This window comes from Thermobia domestica, chromosome 9 (genome assembly GCF_964235325.1).
Source record: "Thermobia domestica chromosome 9, izTheDome1.hap1.1, whole genome shotgun sequence".
Taxonomy (NCBI): Eukaryota; Metazoa; Arthropoda; class Insecta; order Zygentoma; family Lepismatidae; genus Thermobia; species Thermobia domestica.
The window spans coordinates 88,175,938-88,197,224 of record NC_137462.1 but is presented as its reverse complement, the minus strand read 5'-3'; the positions used below and the strand labels follow the sequence as shown (position 1 = coordinate 88,197,224).

The 21,287-nt window shown below is 37.2% G+C and overlaps 1 protein-coding gene across 1 annotated transcript in view; it reads right to left on the bottom strand.

Moving 5' to 3' along the window:
- The window catches only part of Zdhhc8 (zinc finger DHHC-type containing 8), a 116,579-nt gene that overhangs the window by 93,130 nt on the left and 2,162 nt on the right, over positions 1–21,287 (bottom strand). The window contains exon 2 of the mRNA XM_081771493.1: positions 4,468–4,586. Coding sequence (XP_081627619.1) covers positions 4,468–4,586 — 119 coding nt within the window. The remainder of the gene's footprint in view (positions 1–4,467; positions 4,587–21,287) is intronic.

Below are 21,287 nucleotides of genomic sequence, written 5' to 3'. Positions count from 1 at the left end.
GAATCGAAAAGTTCTATGACCTTGTAGCAAGATTGATGATGATATAATTAGATAAGGATTATATTCACAGCAAATTTTATTATTAAAGATTACCATTCTTTTCGCACAGGTAATAGGATCATATGAATAAAAAGTACTTGTTAAAACTACTAGTAGATACAAGCTATCTGAATGTATACCTTGTATATGATGAATGTGACATTTAAATATGAAATAAAAGAAATTAACTCTTAAAATTACATTCAAAATAGAAATTTGTAATCATAGTTCCAATGAATTCAAAATAACACCTTATAAAATAGAGCTAGCCGATTACGCTAAATGAATAACTCAACATTAATGAACATGAACACAATAAATAACTGCATGGATTTCGAAGTCCACCACAGTCAAAATTATTACTTAGCTCCCAGGGTAATTCCTAGGTCAATGTCATAACAAAAACTGACGTTACATTCACCACAAGCTATGTTATTTTAATGTATACTTCACTTATTTCTATTTAAGTTCAACGTTTTATAGACGTCAGGAACTGAAGATCTCCTTACCAAACATGAATACAAACTTTAAATATTCCGTGATAACCTAAAAAGTAATCTAACTTATGCGATAATAAAATAACATAAGAAAGTGAAATTGAAGTATGCGATCAAATAAGTATTTTAGCTCCGGATTTCCATCTCAGACGCAAAGGCAGAAAACATGATCTTTAGATGCAAATAATAAAACTTTTTTCCAGATCTTTACATGAAAAATGTGTAATTTATTTTCCTCCTGAAATACAGTAGTCAATGCTAATGAAATAATAATACCTCCTTAAACTGTAGTATCTTATTCGATATACAAATCCATGAACAATTATTGAAAAAATGAAAGTGGCTTGAAATGAGAAAAAGGGGTCTTTGAAACCCTAAAATCTTAGTGCCTTGAGAAAATTATCGAAATTATATTTTTCGAATTAACTTCTGTGAAGAAGATGCATGAAGAGGGCAGGCAATAATTATATAATACTCAATAACGACAGAAAACTATATGTGACTATTTGAACACAAAACTTAACCAAAAGAGATGAAATTTTGTAAAAGGAAGTTACTTCAAATGGACTATGAAGAAGACATAATCAACAAAATTCTTAGCTTTGGACCCACCCATACACAAAACACTGAATCGGGGTACTGTTCTAACAATGCACTGAACTCCTGCTGGAGATTTTGGGTACTGTTTCGCGTATGGTCAAGTCCCTGGTACAGTCCGCAACAAAAAACCTGCAACATGAGCATGTAAGTTTATTGTGAAACTACGCCTAACAGCCAAGGGAATGAACATAACGTCTAAGTGGCACGAATCACACCAGGAGAAACTTCGGGTCCTCCCCAGCACACTTATTTTGAAGCAAAAGACTTCGTCGTTTCAGAATAAACTTACATGTTGACGTTGCAGGTATTTTGCTGCGGACTGTACAATCAACTAGCCATGGTATTATGGGGAACAAATGTACCATGGTCGTGTAGCCCGAAGACATGCTGCTTATCATTCAATCTCTCACTATGCAACGGAAAACTGCAAGGGTGGTCAGAAATACAACATACATGGACTGTTTAAGTTGGATGAAACCTCACGACAATAGGTCAAATGCGGTTAGTTGTTTCTGCATAAAGGCTAATAGCAGCAATAGTACGGAAAGCAGAAGTTGCTAGCTAAATTCCCAGGTAATGAACATTTCAAGTTTTTCGAAAAGAGAAATAAGCGAATGAAGAGATGATGGGGGCGAGAGAAGAAAGCTGCAATTGAATGACAGCGACTAGCAATAGCTAAGCCGCCGGCAGCGCGACTATCAGGGTGATTGTCACACCTATATATCAAGTAACGAGATATAGATGGAAAATAAATTTCCTACACACAGACAACGGTCGGCAAGTTGTTTTAAGCCGTTAATGATCAATTGTAGGAAAACTATACTTATAAAGATTAAGTTTAAAACGAGTCTTCCCACGAGAACCGACGATCATCCATTTACTATCCGTCGATTCGTCTTCCATCCTATCATATTTCAGTGGGAATGAAGGTCGCTTCCAGACTGACAGAGATTTTAGTTTTCTCTTAGAACAGAATTAAAATTGCATGAGCTGGATTAGTCTGATGCCAGCAATGCATGGTGAGTGACGATGACGTGGCATCAATTTGATACCACCAATACTATCAACACATGGTGTTCCCTGAGGTTCATTAGTTAAGGTAACGAGAGGTCTCTGGATGATGACACGTAGATGTAGACAGTTAAGTTTGGATGAACATTCCAGATGATTGTGTCTACGTAGCCGTAACCGAGGCAAACTGAACAGGAAGATGAACTAGAATTCTCTCTCAACGACGTAGCGCTTCAACAGCAAATTTCCTCTTTGCCATGAGCTCTCGTATGCTTTTCTCCATGAAAGGCTGGGTAATCCCTCGACCCTTGTAATTTACACAGAACATGACTTTTTTTGACGCAATTCTCACAAAGAGCGGATGTCACGTTACGCGATGTGCTAACATGCTAACACTTTCGGCACTTAAGATAGCGTAGTATTTACCTTAAATTATAGTAGTGTTGGTAGACAGAAGAAACATATCAGTCACTGAAGATGGAAGCAGTTCGCCTGACGTCTAACTTTTAATACGAGTTACTTTTGTGACAGCTAGTCTGTTGGTCAGCTAGCTCGGATTTGATTTCCTTTTTGGTGATGTTTAGGAGATCTCAGCATGAAATGACATCCCGACTTACGGTCACTACGCAGTGCAATTCTACTGAAACACGAAGTGGTCCAATGCTGTCTGATTAAAGCAGCCTCTCTGCTCCTCTTCATTCGCTGACCGTTTTTATCAACAGGATTCCATTTCTCAACTTCCTGATATCTATCCCTGTCGGTCTTTGTAATGTTATTACTTTGCTAATTACAAAAGTGAAATGAAATGAAATGAAATCTTTGAGTTTTACGTCCCACGGTTATGCCGGTTAGGCTAAAGGAGACGGTGATAATGACAGATGAGTGAAATGGTGGAATGAAGAAAGTGGGAGGAAACGGGAGTGCCCCGAGAAAACCCACGAGCACGGTGTTTGTCCACCACAAAGTTAACTTGGCGGGGGCTGGGATCGAACCCGGGACCCCAAGCACCAGAGGTGAACGCTCTACCACTGAGCCACCGCGCCGCCCTACAAAAGTGAACAAGACCTTAATAGTACTTGAATGGTTAGTCTATATTAACAGTACAATGATATTTTTCTAATTACAAGATATCGGATTACAGAGGAATGATACCTTTTCGATGTTCTTTTCACTCGGTTGAGAATTGATCTTCCTTATGTCTGATTTGGACCTTTTAGAAGAGTGGAGCCCGGATTCGAAGTAAAGATTTCTTACCCTAAATGCGAGTTTATTGTATAAATTAGATGCGAAAATTCAGTGTAGGTACCGCAATACCGCACCCAAGCGTCTACAAGAGCTAATGCTAGTCGTCTAACAATCCTGTAGACACACCTTCACCATACGATGACTGTGGATAAAGGGAAACGGGAGTTCGACCAAACAACCATTTCAGTCGAAAAAACAAATGACCCTGAAACATGCTCACAAAGGAATACGAATAGAGTAAATGAACGAAAATACTGCCATCAATAACGAAAAGAGTATTATTGAAAACTTGGTGTTGAATTTTGAAGGTTATATGTATCATTCTCTCTCTTTTTTTTTTATTATTTATTTTTAATATTTTAGAAAATATTCGGTCTTTTCTGTACCCAACAAAGAAAAGCACTGCAGTCATACATAAACAAGTCAGGATGAATGAACGTCCATCCCTACAAAAGGAAAACATCAACCGATCATCAATTTCTCAGGATCCAACTACCCGCGAGCCAAGCAGTAATATTCACAACTAAGATGACAGGTCAAAGACATGAAGATGACAGAGCGATCAATGAATGGTAAATGAAGTTGCAGTCTCAGCCATACCTTTTCCGCACGCTGAGGGTCCGCTATTTGAAGGAGGTAACTAGTTCAAAAAAACTTAATTTTGATCAGATGCTTTGTACTTGCCTATTTTTCCTTGCACACATTCACTTTCTGTATTTTAACTGTTACACGGAGGAAAGTTCTGGTAGTAAACAATACATATGTTGTAGCACAAAACAAACTAGTACAGCGAATGTCTTGTAAAATAACCTACAGTAGATTGAGTAGATTCAGAAAAGCTATTTTTAAAAAGATCACACACTGGAACTGCCTCCGATTCTATATTTAAAATCCTGCTTATCCTGAATTTTCTCAAAATCCTGCTTATCCTGAATTTCAAGATATAACATACCACATATAATTCACTCACGGTTTCTGGTGACTCGGAAGCCTGCTTCAATTTATCCAAAAATTTATTGGAACGAAAGGAAGGAAGGATATATTCCTATCTTATAATAATATAATCAAAACTCACCTTTTGGTATGATCCCTGGATCCATGAAAGTAGCTAAAGTAAAATTCGCTAGTACAAATAATGTGATTACGGCTTGGTATGCTGGAATCCATGGGTGATTGACCAGGTAATGCTGACATCTGTAGAAAACGAAAACAAGGAAAGCCGAATTAATCAATTTCTCGCAGGAACAAAGTCGAATAACAATTACTCGCGTACTTGTAAATATATCGAGTTGAAAAATACATATCCTTGTTACACAAAACCTAAGACAATCGCATATAATGAATGCAAAATCAGGATTCCCAACAGTCAACCAAAAAGCAATATCCGGTCAAAACAATTCACCAAAGTTTAAAAAATAATTTCGTAAGTTCACACACATAGCAAAATTCCTTTAACTCCAATTATCGTTAGCATTTTAAGAAAGAGAAGGGGAATATTTTAAGTAAGGAAAATTAAAAAAAAAAAAATCAAATTAAATGTCTTATCCTAAACCCAAACTTCTTTAAATGGAAAGCGGTGCTTTTCGATCCTGATTTGGAATGTATAAAAGAAAACAAGGAATTTTTGTGCCACTCTCTTTTCTAAAACACTTAATTCCCCTCAAAATGACTGTGAAAACGTAATGGTAAAATTTCGAAGTTCATTCAAGGGCAAAGACATCAATTTGGAAAAAGGTTGGAAACGAAAATTCCTTTCCTTGCATAAATCCCGAAACAGGATCATATCCTTCATTTCAAAAAATTGACTTCGATTTTCTTTTTAGGAAAGCCGATAATTTAAGCATTTACACAACAACCAGGATTTAGTTATTATATTGTTTTTAACAATAATAATACAGTGCCTATCTTTCCAAGGGGTAAACACGTGACGTCCTGTATGAAGTCTTATATAGTATTTTTGTAACTCACTCACCAGTCTCAGTAATCTCTGACACTTTCTTTTGTTGCGTAACCTCACAGATTTCTGCATTGAAACTCAACAACCTATTAAAACTAATGAATTATGAATATCCAAAATTCATTCCATTTTTCAAGCACAAGATTGATAAAGTTTTACACTCAGTGTTTATAATTCAAACTACAGTTATTATATATATATATATATATATATATATATATATATATATATATATATATATATATATGGCCCTGTCCATCTCAATTCAGGCAGATTTTAGAAAATCTGTCAGAGTGATGTCACAGATATCCATTATACTGTAATATAATGTTCTAGATACAAAATTATGAGACCCATATTTTTTTGTTTCGGAGAAAAAAAATGTTGAGCCGACTTAGGCTGCTTCAAAGTTCGAGGGCCATTTTGTCATAAGTTTTGGCGCCAAAAAATATAAATGCCTGTTTCTCAGGAACTATGAAAGATATTTTAGTCGGGTTTTTTGTATTTGAAATGTAATGGAAAGGCCTTTCAAATGCATGTACAACAAACCTCATATGCAGCGTTTGGGATGTGCTATTAATGAAAATACAGAAAAATAACCCCCTTTTGGAGCCCCAAAATCTCGAAAAGGCCACCATCAAAAATTATGTAATTTGCAGGACAGTTACAGCAATACCTCACGTTGAACATATATAAATTACAGAGGGTGTATATTCCTGGTTTCAATTTTAAAAATGATCTGCGTAAGCAAATTTACAAGCTGAAAACGTGATCCTCACATTTGATGTGCAAGATAGACAATATGAACTAGCAGTATCGGTATTTCATGTGTGTGTTCTGTGCATGAAAGCTTCCTCTACACTGGGTGTTTCAGTATCACGGATAGCATGAAGTCTTTCAGATTGTCCAAGAGGATGTGGTGGAGAAAGAACTTGCAGAATATTTCGCAAAGGTATGACGCACTGATGTTCATGTTGCTGAATTCTACAAGGGTCACTACGAAAGTTTTGAGATACGCATTGTTGTGGCACAGTATTTGAATTCCAACAATTGCATTCGGTAGTGGTATCCAGAGCGAAGAAGCGAAGCAAGTTTCAACTCGCCTCGCTTATCGGCGTGGCCGTATCTCCTTCACTTGTTTGTTGATGTGAGCAATAATCGGCTGTCTAGAATGGAGCTCGAAAGGGAACATTTTCGGGCATTGATCCTTTACGGTTTCAAAAGTGGAACACAAAGCCTTGACCATTTACAGGGGGCATTTGGGGAACTTGCTGCTTCCCGTGCTCCAATTTTTCGGTGGTTTGGTGAATTCAGAAGAGGCCGGGCATCGCTTAAAGATGAAGAGTGAGCTGGACGTCCGGCAACAGCTGTGTCAGATGAACACATTGCCGCTGTGGAACAAATGATTCGAGAAAATCCTCGAACAGCTTTCAAAGACATTGAATCTACAGTGAACATGGGATCGCCATCAGTAACAAAAATTCTTCATGATCATCTTCGGCTCAGAAAGGTTTCATCTCGTTGGGTGCCTCACACTTTGACTGAACAGCAGAAGCGCATGCGTGTGGAATGGTGTGAAGAAATGCTTGCAATATTTGATGGAGGCAATTCTCGACGCGTCTCTGACATTGTTACTGGTGATGAGACTTGGATCTATTAATTGGCCCCTGAAAATAAACGCCAGTTTACAGTTTGGATCTTTCCAGACGAAAATCCACCCACGAAAGTGAAGCGACGGCGAAGTGTGGGGAAGAAGATGGTCGCAACTTTCTTCTCCAAATCTGGCCATGTTGCAACTGTTTTACTTGAAGAACAAAGGACTGTTACTACTCAGTGGTACACCACTGTTTGCCTAACAAAAGTGTTCCAGAAGCTTCGGGAACGGCGTCCAAGAACTGGATTGCGTGGGATCCTGCTTCACAATGACAATGCGTCCGCACACACGGCCAACATCACAATTCAGTTTTTAAAATCTACGGAGGTCAAACTTATGGCTCATCCGCCGTATAGCCCTGACCTGGCCCCGTGTGATTTTTTCTGTTCTCTAAGATCAAAGATCGCACGCGTGGCAAGAGATTTTGCAGCCCTGAAGAAGCTGTACTGGCTTACGAGAATGAACTTTCAACACTTGAAGAAAAAGACTGGCAACACTGCTTCCAAAAGTAGTTTTCAGGATGCAAAAGTGTGTACAGTATAATGGTGAATACTTTGAGAAATGTACGTGTTAAATTGATTTTAAGTATGTAAGTTATTTCACATCTCCAAACTTTCGTAGTGATCCTCGTATCAGGAAATTTATAGCCCTTTGCGGGTCCATGTGGAAGCATAAAATTTACATGCACTTCCTGTGTCTCGAAGTAAATTGCATTTGCTTTTGCAACCCACCAGCAGTTGTCATAAATAATAGCCAGAAACGTTCCCACCTTTATGTCGCGAAGTCAACAGTGCCGCACAACACGAGTGCTCTTGCCAATTGTAATTTTCACCTGTTGTTTCTCATGATGGGCAGTTCTTGCAACGGAAACCACATCATTGTCAGTTCCCTCTGCATGCCATACATGACTTTTTTAAAATCATTTTCACTGGCGGAACATGTTCCCACTCTATGTGTTTTTCGTCACGGAATGTTTGAATGTCTGCAAATGGAATGTAGAGCAGTGTAATACCTGATGTATATGTCTGAACAACAGTCTGAAATTCTGCTGCAGTCTGAATGCACTTCATATGCCCAGTTGATAAATTGTGTCGTGTACCAAGGTGCTTAACTGTACCGCCAACACCGTAACATGCTGATTTTCCATGCCCAGTGGCTGTGAAAATCCATTTCCTGATTGGAATGTTGAATGTTCCAAGTTCATGGAGTTTGTAACGATTTTTAAAGTAACTTGCAGCTCCATCTGATATAACCTTTAGTGCTGCAATTGCACTTCCATTCTCAGTAATGCAACTAATGATTTTCTTAATAGCCAGAAGAGCATGCGCAGAGTCATGGGTCGTTTTTCCAGTGGTAGCTTTGAATGTCATTTTGTAGGAGAACTGCCCAGTTTTCAGCGAAATCAACGTGAAGCACTACGTGTTGACTGTCTCTCTTTGGTCTGTTTTTTTTTCCTTCTGTCACTGCTTTTCTTTGAATGTATTTCACATGCAAGTGTGGAATAGCTTTGACTGTCCATTTAGCAATGTCGCGAATGAACATACCTACTGGAACTGTCTTTTTGATTAGGTCCCCATCTCCCAGATTGCAAACGATATGTCTTCACTGTCCTCTTCATCAGGTAATCCAAAAGATTCTAACGTGATTCCAGAACTCCTGGGACATTCGCCACATTCACCAAGAAACCACAATTATTTTTCCACCAACTAGCATGTTACATAAGCATCTACGACTGTTTTTTCGTTATGGGTTCTTATAATCTATATAATGCTGTTCTTTACGTTTTGTTTGGTTTGAATTTACACTTCGGGTATTGTTTATCCATTAACAATCTGCTGCAATCGCGTGCTGACAAATTGTGATTCTGTTTACGTTTCAGCTTGTAAATGTGCTCATGCAAATCGTTTGTAAAACTGAAACCAGGAATATACACCCCCTGTAATTTATATATGTTCAACGTGAGGTATTGCTGTAACTGTCCTGCAAATTACATAATTTTTGAGGGTGGACTTTTCGAGATTTTGGGGCTCCAAAAGGGGGCTATTTTTCTGTATTTTCATTAATAGCACATCCCAAACGCTGCACATGAAGTTTGTTGTACATGTATTTGAAAGGACTTTCCATTACCTTTCAAATACAAAAAACCCGACTAAAATATCTTTCATAGTTCCTGAGAAACAGGCATTTATATTTTTTGGCGCCAAAACTTATGACAAAATGGCCCTCGAACTTTGAAGCAGCCTAAGTCGGCTCAACATTTTTTTCTCCGAAACAAAAAAATATGGGTCTCATAATTTTGTATCTAGAACATTATATTTCAGTATGATGAATATTTGTGACATCATCTTGACACCCCCTGCCTGTCTGCATTTGGAATCCACCATATATATATATATATATATATATATATATATATATATATATATATATATATATATATATATATATATATATGGGTGATTCCACGAAAAAGGGAAATTTTCTGTCACGGGCATTTCTTCAAACTACTACTAGAAAGAATCACCTCATTTTTATTTTGTTTGGTAGTAACCGTCACAAAGTAGGTATGCCATGTATAACAGTTTGCAAATATAACACGAAACATACGTAAAAAATTAATTATTACCCAATTTCTCAACACCGTGGGCTGTCACAGACTACAGTTGACTGATTTTAATCAATAAATTACAACTGAAGTCGCAAATCAAACATCATTTAATGGTAATTAAATGGAAGAGAACACTTCAATGTTTCGGTTTTGTGGAAAGTAAATCTTTATAACGATTATTTTGGAAAGCTTGACTATGCTTCGTTTCTGTCACCTCTATTTCGTCTCAACTCCATGGCAATAGAAAAAATTATCATTGCTCTCAACAGATAGCATGGTCGTCCACATTGGCAACACCCACAAGAAGACAAGGCAGACATGTTTGACTGAAGAACAGAAAAAGTTGTGTGCATGTGTTAAAAGCTATAGGAAAAATATTTTTGTGTGTGGAAAGCAGGTGCGTATATTAATTGATTCTCAACACCATGGTATTTATTACTGAATGTATTTGTATGGTATATACCTTCTTTCCCTTGAGGAACCTACGCCTTAACGTAGAAAATTCGTACACAATTACTCACATGTACTGGTTAAAAAGTGGGCCGGTAAAAATAAATTATATTCGATTTTCTCAACTCCATGTCCATCTGAAAACTAAGGAATCCACGGTGTTGAGACAAGTCACGGAGTTGATAATCCTGTAGTGTTTGTTATGCTCATGCTCTTCCAAATATTTGTTCTTTCAATATATTGATAGAAATAAAGCTCGTTTATGGTCTAGTGACTGGTATGCTCGCCTTTCGTGCGTGGTTCTGGGTTTGTTTCCCGGTGGAAGCTCAAAAATTAATGGTGTTTACTTCGCATAGTAAGGCAATTAAACAACTCATTTGAGTAGGGATGTACTGAAACCTGATCGCGCAGACCATCGCAACGGTCGTAGGAGCCGACACGCTGACCACGTGTCATTCACACTCAAAGACGGCTGGAGGGTCCTAGCCCATTTAAGGAGTGTTTCGCGACAGTTCAGATTTGGGGCTGTCAGGTAGCCGGAGGTAAAACTTCAGTCAAGTCAAGATGGATGGTATCTGTTTTTAACCTATTGACGTCTGAATCTTATGATCAACTAATTGTTTTCTTTTCAGAGATTGTCGAACAGTCTGAGGGCAATATGCGAACAGTCAATTTTATGACGTGGATCGGGAGGAATTTCTCCTGGCCTACTAAACCTGACGTTTAAAAAGCGTTGGCAGTTGTCATTCTGTGTAGACTAGAACAGCCCTTCCCTGTTTCCTCAAGACATTTCCTTCATTGGAGTGGAAAATGAGGGCTACTTAACAAAGAACATCGAATTATCCAAAGAAAACAGAAATGATGAATGCCTTACACTGTCATTTAGTGTGCATTATACAGGGCGTTTCAAACAATACCGACAACGTTTGGGAGGTGATTCCTACACCAAGATAAGATAAAAAGTATAGACCAATCTGGGTGCACAAATGCTTCCTTTCGCAGTTATAGGCTGCTGAAAACATGAAAAAAAAATAACTTTGAAGGTAAAGGTCCATCGCATAAAACTATGGGACCTACCGTAGTCGGGTCAGACTTCACTTAGGAATTAGTATGTGCGCTATCCAAATAACCATGTTTCAGAATCTTGCGGTACTTCCACAACAACTTTTATAGTAGTAGTTGGTGAGTACTTCAGATTATACGCCCGTAACCAAACTCCCTCTATAAAAATTGCTTCGTGAGTACCTCAGGATTCTGAAACATATTTTTGGATAGTGCACATATTAGTTCCTAAGTGAAGTCGTGACCCGACTACGGCAGATCTCATAGTTTTGGAGCTATGGACCTTTAAAGTTCATTTTTTTCATGTTTTCGGCAGCCTATAACTCCGAAAGGAAGCATTTGTGCACCCAGTTGTCTATACTTTTCGTCTTATCTTGGTGTCAGAAATCAGCTCCCAAACGATGTGTGTATTGTTTTGAAACACCTTGTATATATACCAAATATACGGTACAAATACACTTACCAAATGTTGAAAAAGTATTGCACTTTCGACGTGTGGACTTGATCACACAGAGAAGACAAACGGTTTACATAAGCTCAAAAAACAAATGAAGTAGACAATAGACAGGTTTAGTGACTACTTCGTCTGTTTCGTAAGCTTATGTAAAAAGTTTGTCCTCTCCATATGATAGTCAACATATTGAAAGCGCAATAATTTTTCAATATTCAGGGTGTCTACTGGAATACCAGAAAGTAAATTCATGACTTTTTCATGACTTTTCATGACCTTTTTGTTCAAATTTTCATGACCGTGGCGATAAAAATTTACCATTAGTAATAATAAACCCCTACCATCAGTGGTGCATCGGAACTATGCGGGTTGCTAGTCTTAAATATCACTTATTGTGAACCTTAAAGAAAGAATCTAAAATTCTGCCGCCTTGTGCTCGAGCACAGAATAGCACTTACCTAAATACGGCCCTGCTCTTACCAGTTAATCACTCTATACTGTATTTGAAGTTTTAATTCTGAGTATAATTATCCATCTAGCAGAAATTTGTCTAAAATTAAGCACTGAGAGAACTGCCCAAAGACAAAACAAATTATAAAAGAAATTCGTTTAAAAAAAAATAGATCATCAAATTTAAAATCTGCAAACTCAAACGAATAATATTATTTGCATAAGTCTAAAGGCCCAAAAATACACAATTTACATTTCTTAGAAGTAAAGAAATAGCAGATCAGAAAGTTGGACAGTAAAAAGTTGTTACTATATTACAGAGACTAGAAGATGAAATGGGGAGCAGCTAGGAAGACAGTAAAGTACCAGTTAGCCAGCACTAAATGGTGGGGGAAGTCCTCACAATTACTGACCTGATACAACTGTTTCAGTACATGCAGTATGAGGTATAAAAGTATGAAGTATAAAAATATACTCTGAGATTTCAGATTTTCATGACCAGTTGGGTAAATAAAGGACTTTTTCATGACTTTCATGACCACTAAGCAAAATATATGACTTTTTCATGACTTTCATGACCAGTAGACACCCTGATATTCGATAAGTGTATGTGTATTTCTTTTTTTCTTATTTACGTCACATATTCATATATATATATATATATATATATATATATATATATATATATATATATATATATATATATATATATATATATATATACTCAATTTTGGAACCTTCATTAGATATATTTTCATATGCTTGCAGTATTTTCTGGAGTATTTTTGTATAACAAATTACGTGTCATCTAGTTTGTTAGAATTTTATTCAACATAAGGAGAATAATTCTAACTTACAAAAACTATTGGAAAATTATTTCAATTTTTATGTAAATTATAAGCTTAATCACTTATAAACCAAAACTTATCACCCAGATGTATCACGTTTCTCAACTCCACAGCAATTTTCAACTCCGTGTTAACTAATCTCAACTCCGTAACCTATGGTCTCAACTCCGTGGGTGCTGAAAAGTTTATTATTTTTTATTTACTACACCAATAACGATTCAGCTCTGCTGAACACCTAATTAACATGTACTTAGTAGTAGTAAGTGCATGTGATATTTTTATTGAAATAGGCGACCATCAACGGAACAAAAATTTTCCAAGTGAAAATTTCCCTTTTTCGTAGAATCACCCATATATATATATATATATATATATATATATAGGGTGTTTCGAAACAACATTGACAACGCTTGGGAAGTGATTCCTGGCACCAAGATAACACAAAAAGTATGGACCAACCTGGGTGCACAAATGCTTCCATTCGGAGTTATATATAGGCTGCCGAAAACATGAAAAAATTAACTTTACAGCTTCTAAACTATGGGACCTACCGTAGTCGAGTCTACGAACTAGTATGTGTCCTATCAAAATATCCATGTTTCAGAATCCTGCGGTACTTCTGCAACAATGTTTATAGAGGTATAGTTGGTGAGTACTTCAAGTTATATGCCCCTAGCCAAAGTTCGCTTTTTCACGTTTTCGGCAGCCTATCACTCCGAAAGGAAGCATTTCTGCACCCGTACTTTATGCCTTATCTTGGTGTCAGGAATCATCTCCCAAACGTTGTCTGTGTTGTTTTGAAACACCCCTATATATAAACAAGTTTTTCAAGGAGAAAATATTTTGAGAAGTACGATTCTCTTTTTCTCTGAGAAAGATTCTATTGGATCGGAGAAACCATTAAATTTACTTTTAACACCCATGTACTAGTAGTCTAACATGAGGAAATTACTAAAATTCGTGATGAGCTAAGGCTCTTCATATTTAAGCCACATAGCCTACAACAACAGTTAGCAATCACGTAGCGTGTATTACTCTAATTTTCCATTGTATTCTCAAATATCAATGTGAGAACAGATGAAACATTAAAAAAACAAATCTGAAACAATATTTTACTTTCTTGCGTAGATTCAATAAATGTGCCAATTTTACGTTTAAAACTTCACTTTCGGTCAATTCAAATCACTACTGACCGGTTCCTTAAGTTCAAAATATCACTATTTAACTTGGAACATGCAATTTTGTATTACTTCTGTTATTCAAGATTAAATACAAGTCAAGTCGAAATTGTGTCAATATTACTCGTACGATACAATTCACCTTCTGTAGCATACACAACCTGATTTGTTCACTTGTTTTAACTGGGGTGAAGGAATAACTGAAAATGGCGAATCCTTAAAACGAACAATATTAACAGCAGACCAGTTCTTAACGTCACTTATTCAACATTAACTTCATTGTTCTAGCTTCGGTCTGAAGAGCGTATTTACATTTAATGCAGAAAAAAATTAGACAAAAGACACCTTCTTTAATCACTGACAGTACAGTGAAGATATATATAAACATAACAAGTGAATTTCGTTTCACAGTATGAAACTACGGCAGACTTCAAAGTATGCGAATTCAATACTGAAACTTAAATCCGAACATCTACAATTATTAGAATAAAGGAATAACATCAAAGAGAACCCGTTCCTCGGACGCTGAATCCACATCGCCACTACTCGCCACTCGAAAGCCACTACTGGCTATCTCCTATTGCTTTTGTTTTACAAAAATAAGCACTGAAACCAGGAGTATTAGCAAATTTGAACCACCCCAGTTTCTCGTAGATTTTGCAGCTAAAGACAGGACGTTCTCTTGAGCCACTGAATCGATTCCAAAAAGCAGCTCCTCTCCATCTATCACCGTTTTTAGGGCATTATTTAGTTTCTCCCCAAAATCACTTGGTAGTAATTACACTTTGTTGTTTGTAACTATGAATTAGTATAAATATAGTGTGGGCTTATTGCATGAAAACTGCAATACATAAAACACGAACCAACTTGTGTTAGGTGGCCACTAAGTACGAATGCTATGTAACCGAGTCAGGGCAAAGGAGCCCGAGCTGTGCGCCCGTGGAAGCAGACGCATCAGCGACAGTGGGTATACGCATAAATGAGGTTGTTTGCAACGGCTCACTGTAAGTTAGACACGGCGCAAGCTAACTCTGCACTTTGAAACCGTTACTTCCCGAGTGAGTGAGATGAAAACGAGACGAAATGGTTGGTACTACGCATGCGCAAGATATGTTGCCAACCGCGACTACCCAAACTTCTCAGTACTAGATCCTAAAACGTTTATTAAAAAACCTAGTTTGTTTATTACTGAATGTTTGCCTCTTTGCAAAGCATCACACATCCTTTCCACTATTTTTTCAATTGGTACAATTGATAACAATAGACCATCATTTGCTCTTTCTTAAAGTAAGCTCTGACATTATATATCATTTCCCTACTTAAGACTTCTGATCGTAGTACTGCTCAAGATTTTTTTTTTTAAAAAAAAAAGATCTTTTATCTTCCATATCATAGCGTTAATTAACCAAAGTATAAGAGAATTTGAAATCAATTATTAAAATTAAGAATAACTGAATGTATCAAACACCTGAACGTGCCGGCACAAAAGAATAGATACACATAGTATTTTAGTTCTACAAAACACAAAAATTCAGATTTATATACACCACTATAACACAATGCTAAGTAATACTGAGAAAAAAAAAAAACTCCTACACATCTGTTGGTCAACATAACACGTGGTACATTTTGGCAATCGTAGCATTCCATTCGCTTAGGGTCTAAAACAAGAGACATGGCTCACTCACCCCTCGAAATGAGATATTTCCGATGCTTGTCGAGGTTTGTTCTTTGGCTAGGTTTCGTGTATGCTGGTAGGTTGAAAATAAAGTGTTTGTTGTTACGAGGGTATTATTATCGTATTCCGGTTCAGTATATTGTGGATAGGCTAGTGTAATAGTTTGTAGGTGTCTCGGTGTGTGAATTAACGTGACTATGAATGTTATAAACTCCAGAGTGAAGCACAAAAAGATCCATTCACAGGCTAGAGAGGTGATTTGGAATGTAATCAAATTTATGGAGATGGAAGCTCGAGAAGGTGCCTTCACAATTCCTGTTGGAAAAGTTTTAGAAAGAACAGCAAAGGCTGTAGGGGTATTGTTACGGACGATCAAAAATATCAAAAAGGAAGGGCAGACAGTTGAAGCTAAGAAAACTTGTTTTGAAACTCCGAATAAAATCCGACGTTGTCAGAAACCTATGGTTGGGGTAGATGAGTTTAATAGTGATGTTATTCGGAGAACAATTTACGACTTTTATAAAACTAAACACAGAGTTCCTACTGTTTCGACACTGAGGAAAAAGTTTTCAGAATCAATAGGTTTTCAGGGTGGGTGCACAAGCCTTAGAAAAATTCTAAAAGATCTTGGGTTTCTGTGGAAAAAGACTAAAACAAACAGAACCGTACTTGTCGAATCTCAAGAAATTCGGGAAAAAGAATTCCCTACTTGAAACGTATAAAGGAATAGAATATCGAAACCAAGCGCGAAATATAGTTTATGTAGACGAATCATACGTATTATCATCTCACGTTTCGAATAAATCTTGGACCGACGACAGCTTTCACGGTCTATTAGCACCAGTCTCTCGGGGTCAGAGGTTAATTATAATTCATGCAGGAGGGGAAAATGGGTTTGTACCCAATGTATTATTAATGTGGAAAGCAAGTCAGTCTACAGGTGACTACCACAATCAAATAAATCAAGAGAATTATGAAAAGTGGGTTACAGATAAATTAATACCAAATCTCCCTCACAATTCTGTCGTGGTTTGTGATAATGCATCCTATCATAACGTTATTTTGGAAAAAGCACCTACCTCTGATTCGACTAAGCAACAAATGATGCAGTGGCTGACAGAGAAAAACATTTCTTTTGATTGTAATATGCTGAAGCCGGAACTGTATAGTTTAATCCAAACACATAAATCTAGATTTAAAAAGTTTGCAATTGACGAAATTTTCAAACGCCATGGACACTCTGTGCTTCGTTTACCCCCCTTCCACCCGGAACTGAATCCAATTGAAAAAATATGGTCTCTGGTGAAAGGATGGGTTTCATCACGAAACACAACTTTCAAAATTAATGATGTTCAAATTAGGTTCGGGTAAATTGGGAGGAACGAATGGATATCAGTTTGTAATCACGTGAAGCAAATTGAAACTCAGTATTGGGAACCAGAAGAAATTATGGATGAAATTTCTGAGAGGGTCGTTATCAGTCTCGGTGGTGTCGATAGTGATAGCAACAGTGATTCAGAAGCGAATACTGACGGCGACTTATCCAGAATAGAAGAAATGTAGGTGAGTGTTTCCTTTATGTACGCATACACATAGATGAAAAAATATTTGACATTTCATTTTTATTTGTGGAATGTCAACGTCTATTATTAATAGTAATGATCTAGATATACATAGATGAAAAGGTACAACGTACGAGTTATGAATAATACCTCAAATTTCTAGATTCATGGTGAATATTTATTTCAGTTGGCAACGCTGATAAGTTCACTTTTCTGCCTCCTGAATCACGGTCAGATGGGAACCAAATCGCGAACAGCATGACGTCACTCAAGTGCAGAGTTGTTGTGTGCCATGTCACAGTACCGGCTCCGGAGCCGTCGATAGATCTGGACCAAATGCCATCCCCGACCAACGCTGAAACTGGAAAATCGATCACTACTACTTCCGGGCTGAGTTAAGGCCAGGGTTAATGGAGATTAACTATTATTGGGTACAAGAAAACTGTTTTTCGATATCTTTTTCCTCTTTTTGCTCTATGGAAATCATTATTGAAATACCAAGTACTAGTAATTTTCAACCACTTCCAGTTTTGTTAATTCCGAGGTTGGTGGGGTATGTCGTCCTGAGACGCTGAACAGCTTGCAAGGAAAACCTCTTCTAAAATCCCTGTTTTCACTTTACGCAGAAAAACGAACCCGGAAATAGTCGTTTTTTACCACTTCCGGCCTCAATAGAGGGTAGAGGAAACTGAACCTACTCTTGGGATCTGAATAGATTGCTTCTTGAAATTTTCTACCGCTTTTGCTCTATGGAAATTAGTATTGAAATCTGAAGTATAGTATATTTCAGCCACTTTTGGTCTCGGTGGCTTGTTGCGTATAGTCTTGATTTATTGTCTTGAGACGCTTTATAGTTTGCTAAAAACAGTACCCTATATATTACTGTTTTCATTCTACAGCGAAAGAAGCTGAAACCGGAAATGGTTAATTCCGATTTGAATAGAGGGTTAACGGAGAAGCGGGTAATGTGCTATATCTGGGACACGTTATCGATTAAGAAAAAAAGCACTTTTTGAAATCTCTTGTCGTGGTTTAGTCGCATGTCCACAGACCGAACTTATGCATAATATAGGAGACTTCCGATACTTATGCATAGCATAGTTTAGAACTCAAATAACTTACAATAGGACATCAAGAAAGTCGGTAAAATATATCTACAGTTTCGAACAGTACACAATACTTGCACCCGTGTACGCTTTCAGTAAGCACCTTTGTGGATGTACACGCACAAGGTCTGTATCCTATTCCTGGTGGGACGTTATGTGTATCGGATTCTACGCTAGGCTATAGTTCAACGTCTCATAAATCATCGTTGCACGAAAGGGAAGTTAAAATTCCAAATCAATTCACAAATTTACTTTTCAAGGAAATATCTTGTGTAGGTATTGTCGTAACAGCTGTGAACATTCGTACGTGCACTTCTGAATCGATTCGGACAGCACGACGTTTCTACAACAGCGCGAAAGTAAGTGGCTAACAGCTCACACATACTGGCCACAGTGTTTACACTGTGCGCAACTCATCACGTGACAGAATTCCCCCTCCTATAATTCCGGCTCGCTGACTGGCTTCGCTCCGGAAGTCATAGCTGTTCCAAAAATAATCTGCCTATACCTACTGAACCATTCCATGTCGAATCAACACAGGTTTCAAAGAAGTTCTACTCTACCTTTCCAGATTTTTATGAAATTTGATAAGTCTTGGTACTAGTGAGTGATATTTCAGGCCGAAATATGAGCTGGTTTGAAAGTTACATTGTCCCAGATTTCTCAAAACTTATCAGAAACGGCGTCATGCTTACTCGATTGGCATTTGCGGGCTGATAGTTAAGGTCAGCCACAAATGTTAATCGGGCAAACGCCACTCACGCAATTTTTGATAAATTTTCATAACTTTGAAGGCATACAATTTCAAAACCAGTCCACAAACCAACCTGAACTTACCGCTTGCTCTATACGCTGATGATAACTGTCAGAATATTATATCTCACTAGAATCTGTAAGGGTTAATTTGAAACCCTCTGTTGATCTGAGACAGAATGGTTCAATACATACGTACAAATACAAATTATCGGTCCACTATAAAATTTCTGTGTCCGAAATAATAGGAACATTCACAAATTGTGTATGTGGGTACAGTAGTGTCATCCAAAGCTGTTACAAACTATAAAGAAACCGAATTTACGAGCACATACTATTGTAAAATTTAATCTAAGTAATTTCCATTCTGATTTTAAAAGAGGAATATATAAGTCATAAAAATATATGCTGATCTTTCCTCTGACATAAGCAATAAGGTAAAAATACATGATGCAAAGTGTATAATTAACCACGCATTACCCATACGGAAGCAATGATGAAGTCAATTGCTACCTGAAGAGTATGTCTGAAGCGATCATGTGTAATCATGCAAGTGTTTCCACGCTGTCCCACACGCAAGACATTGTTTTGATGCCATATGAAGAATTTTCTCATTATTCTCGTTTATGCTGATACCTTCCGTTGCTGAGGCGCCTGCTTCCTGTGGACATACATACCCCCACAGGACATCTCTCTCTCCTTTGTGGAAACCTAATAGAAGCTGGTTAGTAATTTCTGCAGTCTAGTCATTTCCCCCTCATAATCTGGACATACACCCTAGAGCATAAGTCGTCCATAAGTAATCTGAATCCACAAATTTATCTGCACGCCCTAAGAAACAATTAATAAGGTAATAAATAAATAATCAATTTCACTAAGTACCCATAAAATAGGATAGCACGCTTATTATTATTTCTGTTCACTGCACTGTAAAATTTCAAAATTTTGCAATTAGAATTCATCCGGATAATTTTTCGGCATATGTTTCATTTTGGTTCACTTCAGGTAAGGTTATCACTGTATTCATATACTTTTACATACGCTTCAGCTAACTACTAATAGTCCCTACAGCCTTTCATATATTTCACTTTCATAGTGTATTTTTATTCCATTTATCTCTCAAATTACACACGAATCAATTATTCTCTTGTAACATCAACCTACTTCTGTAAACCTGTCTTTTACTTACTTTTGCCCCCACATCTAAATATAACTCAATTTTTGGTGTAGTTAAGGCGCATCACATTTTGGAGTTAGAGGTAAAATTGAAAATTTTGCATGAAAAGGCATAATATAAGAAACAAATTTCTGCAGGTGACAGAATTAAACACAAAGCAATACAGCTGTATTTCAGGTTTACAAGTATACGGGTACTATTGTAAAATTGCAAGGTTCTAGAACACTGGTCCGCAACCCCATCGAGTCAAAGATAGAAATCAAAATGGCTTCTAAACCTTCCAGATCGCTGGCCTCCCTGTATTTTTCATAAATAGAAGTATTTGCTTATCTGACACATGCTCCTTTTTCCTTATGCTTACTATGATGATGTTTCTTTAGCTGCTATGAACACTATTTATTATAAATTATATTAACCGTTTCGACAAGTCATTACGTTTTCCAAATAAGAATATGTTAGTTTTTGGGTTAGAGAGTTTTGCGCCTTACGTATGTAGAAATACTTATTGTCGGGGGGAGGGGTTAGGGGGGCTTGTCCCTCCCCTATGCTTTGAAGAAGTATTTACCTTTTTGTAAAATAATAATACTTTAGGTTTTTTGAATTAGTCGAAGGTTTTCCTGCTATATAGTTTTATACAAAATTGTGTTGTTGTCGTTGGGATGGGGGGAAAGGGGGGGCTTGCGGGTCAGTAGTATAGATGACCCGGAAGATTCGAAAAAGTGTATTATTTTCTTCTGGTCATCTATATCAGCGACCCGCATTCAGGGAAGGGGGACCAGTAATCTAGAACCTTGCCCCTTCTCATTTGCTCTCGCTCACCTGGCATTACTATGATTTGAATATTAAGCTTTAATAAAGAAAAGAAGCCACATTCACATATATATGCGGAACCAGCATTCTACAAACATCCCGTCTAAAACCATTACAAATGCTTTACGACGGATAAAATGAATGAGTACAT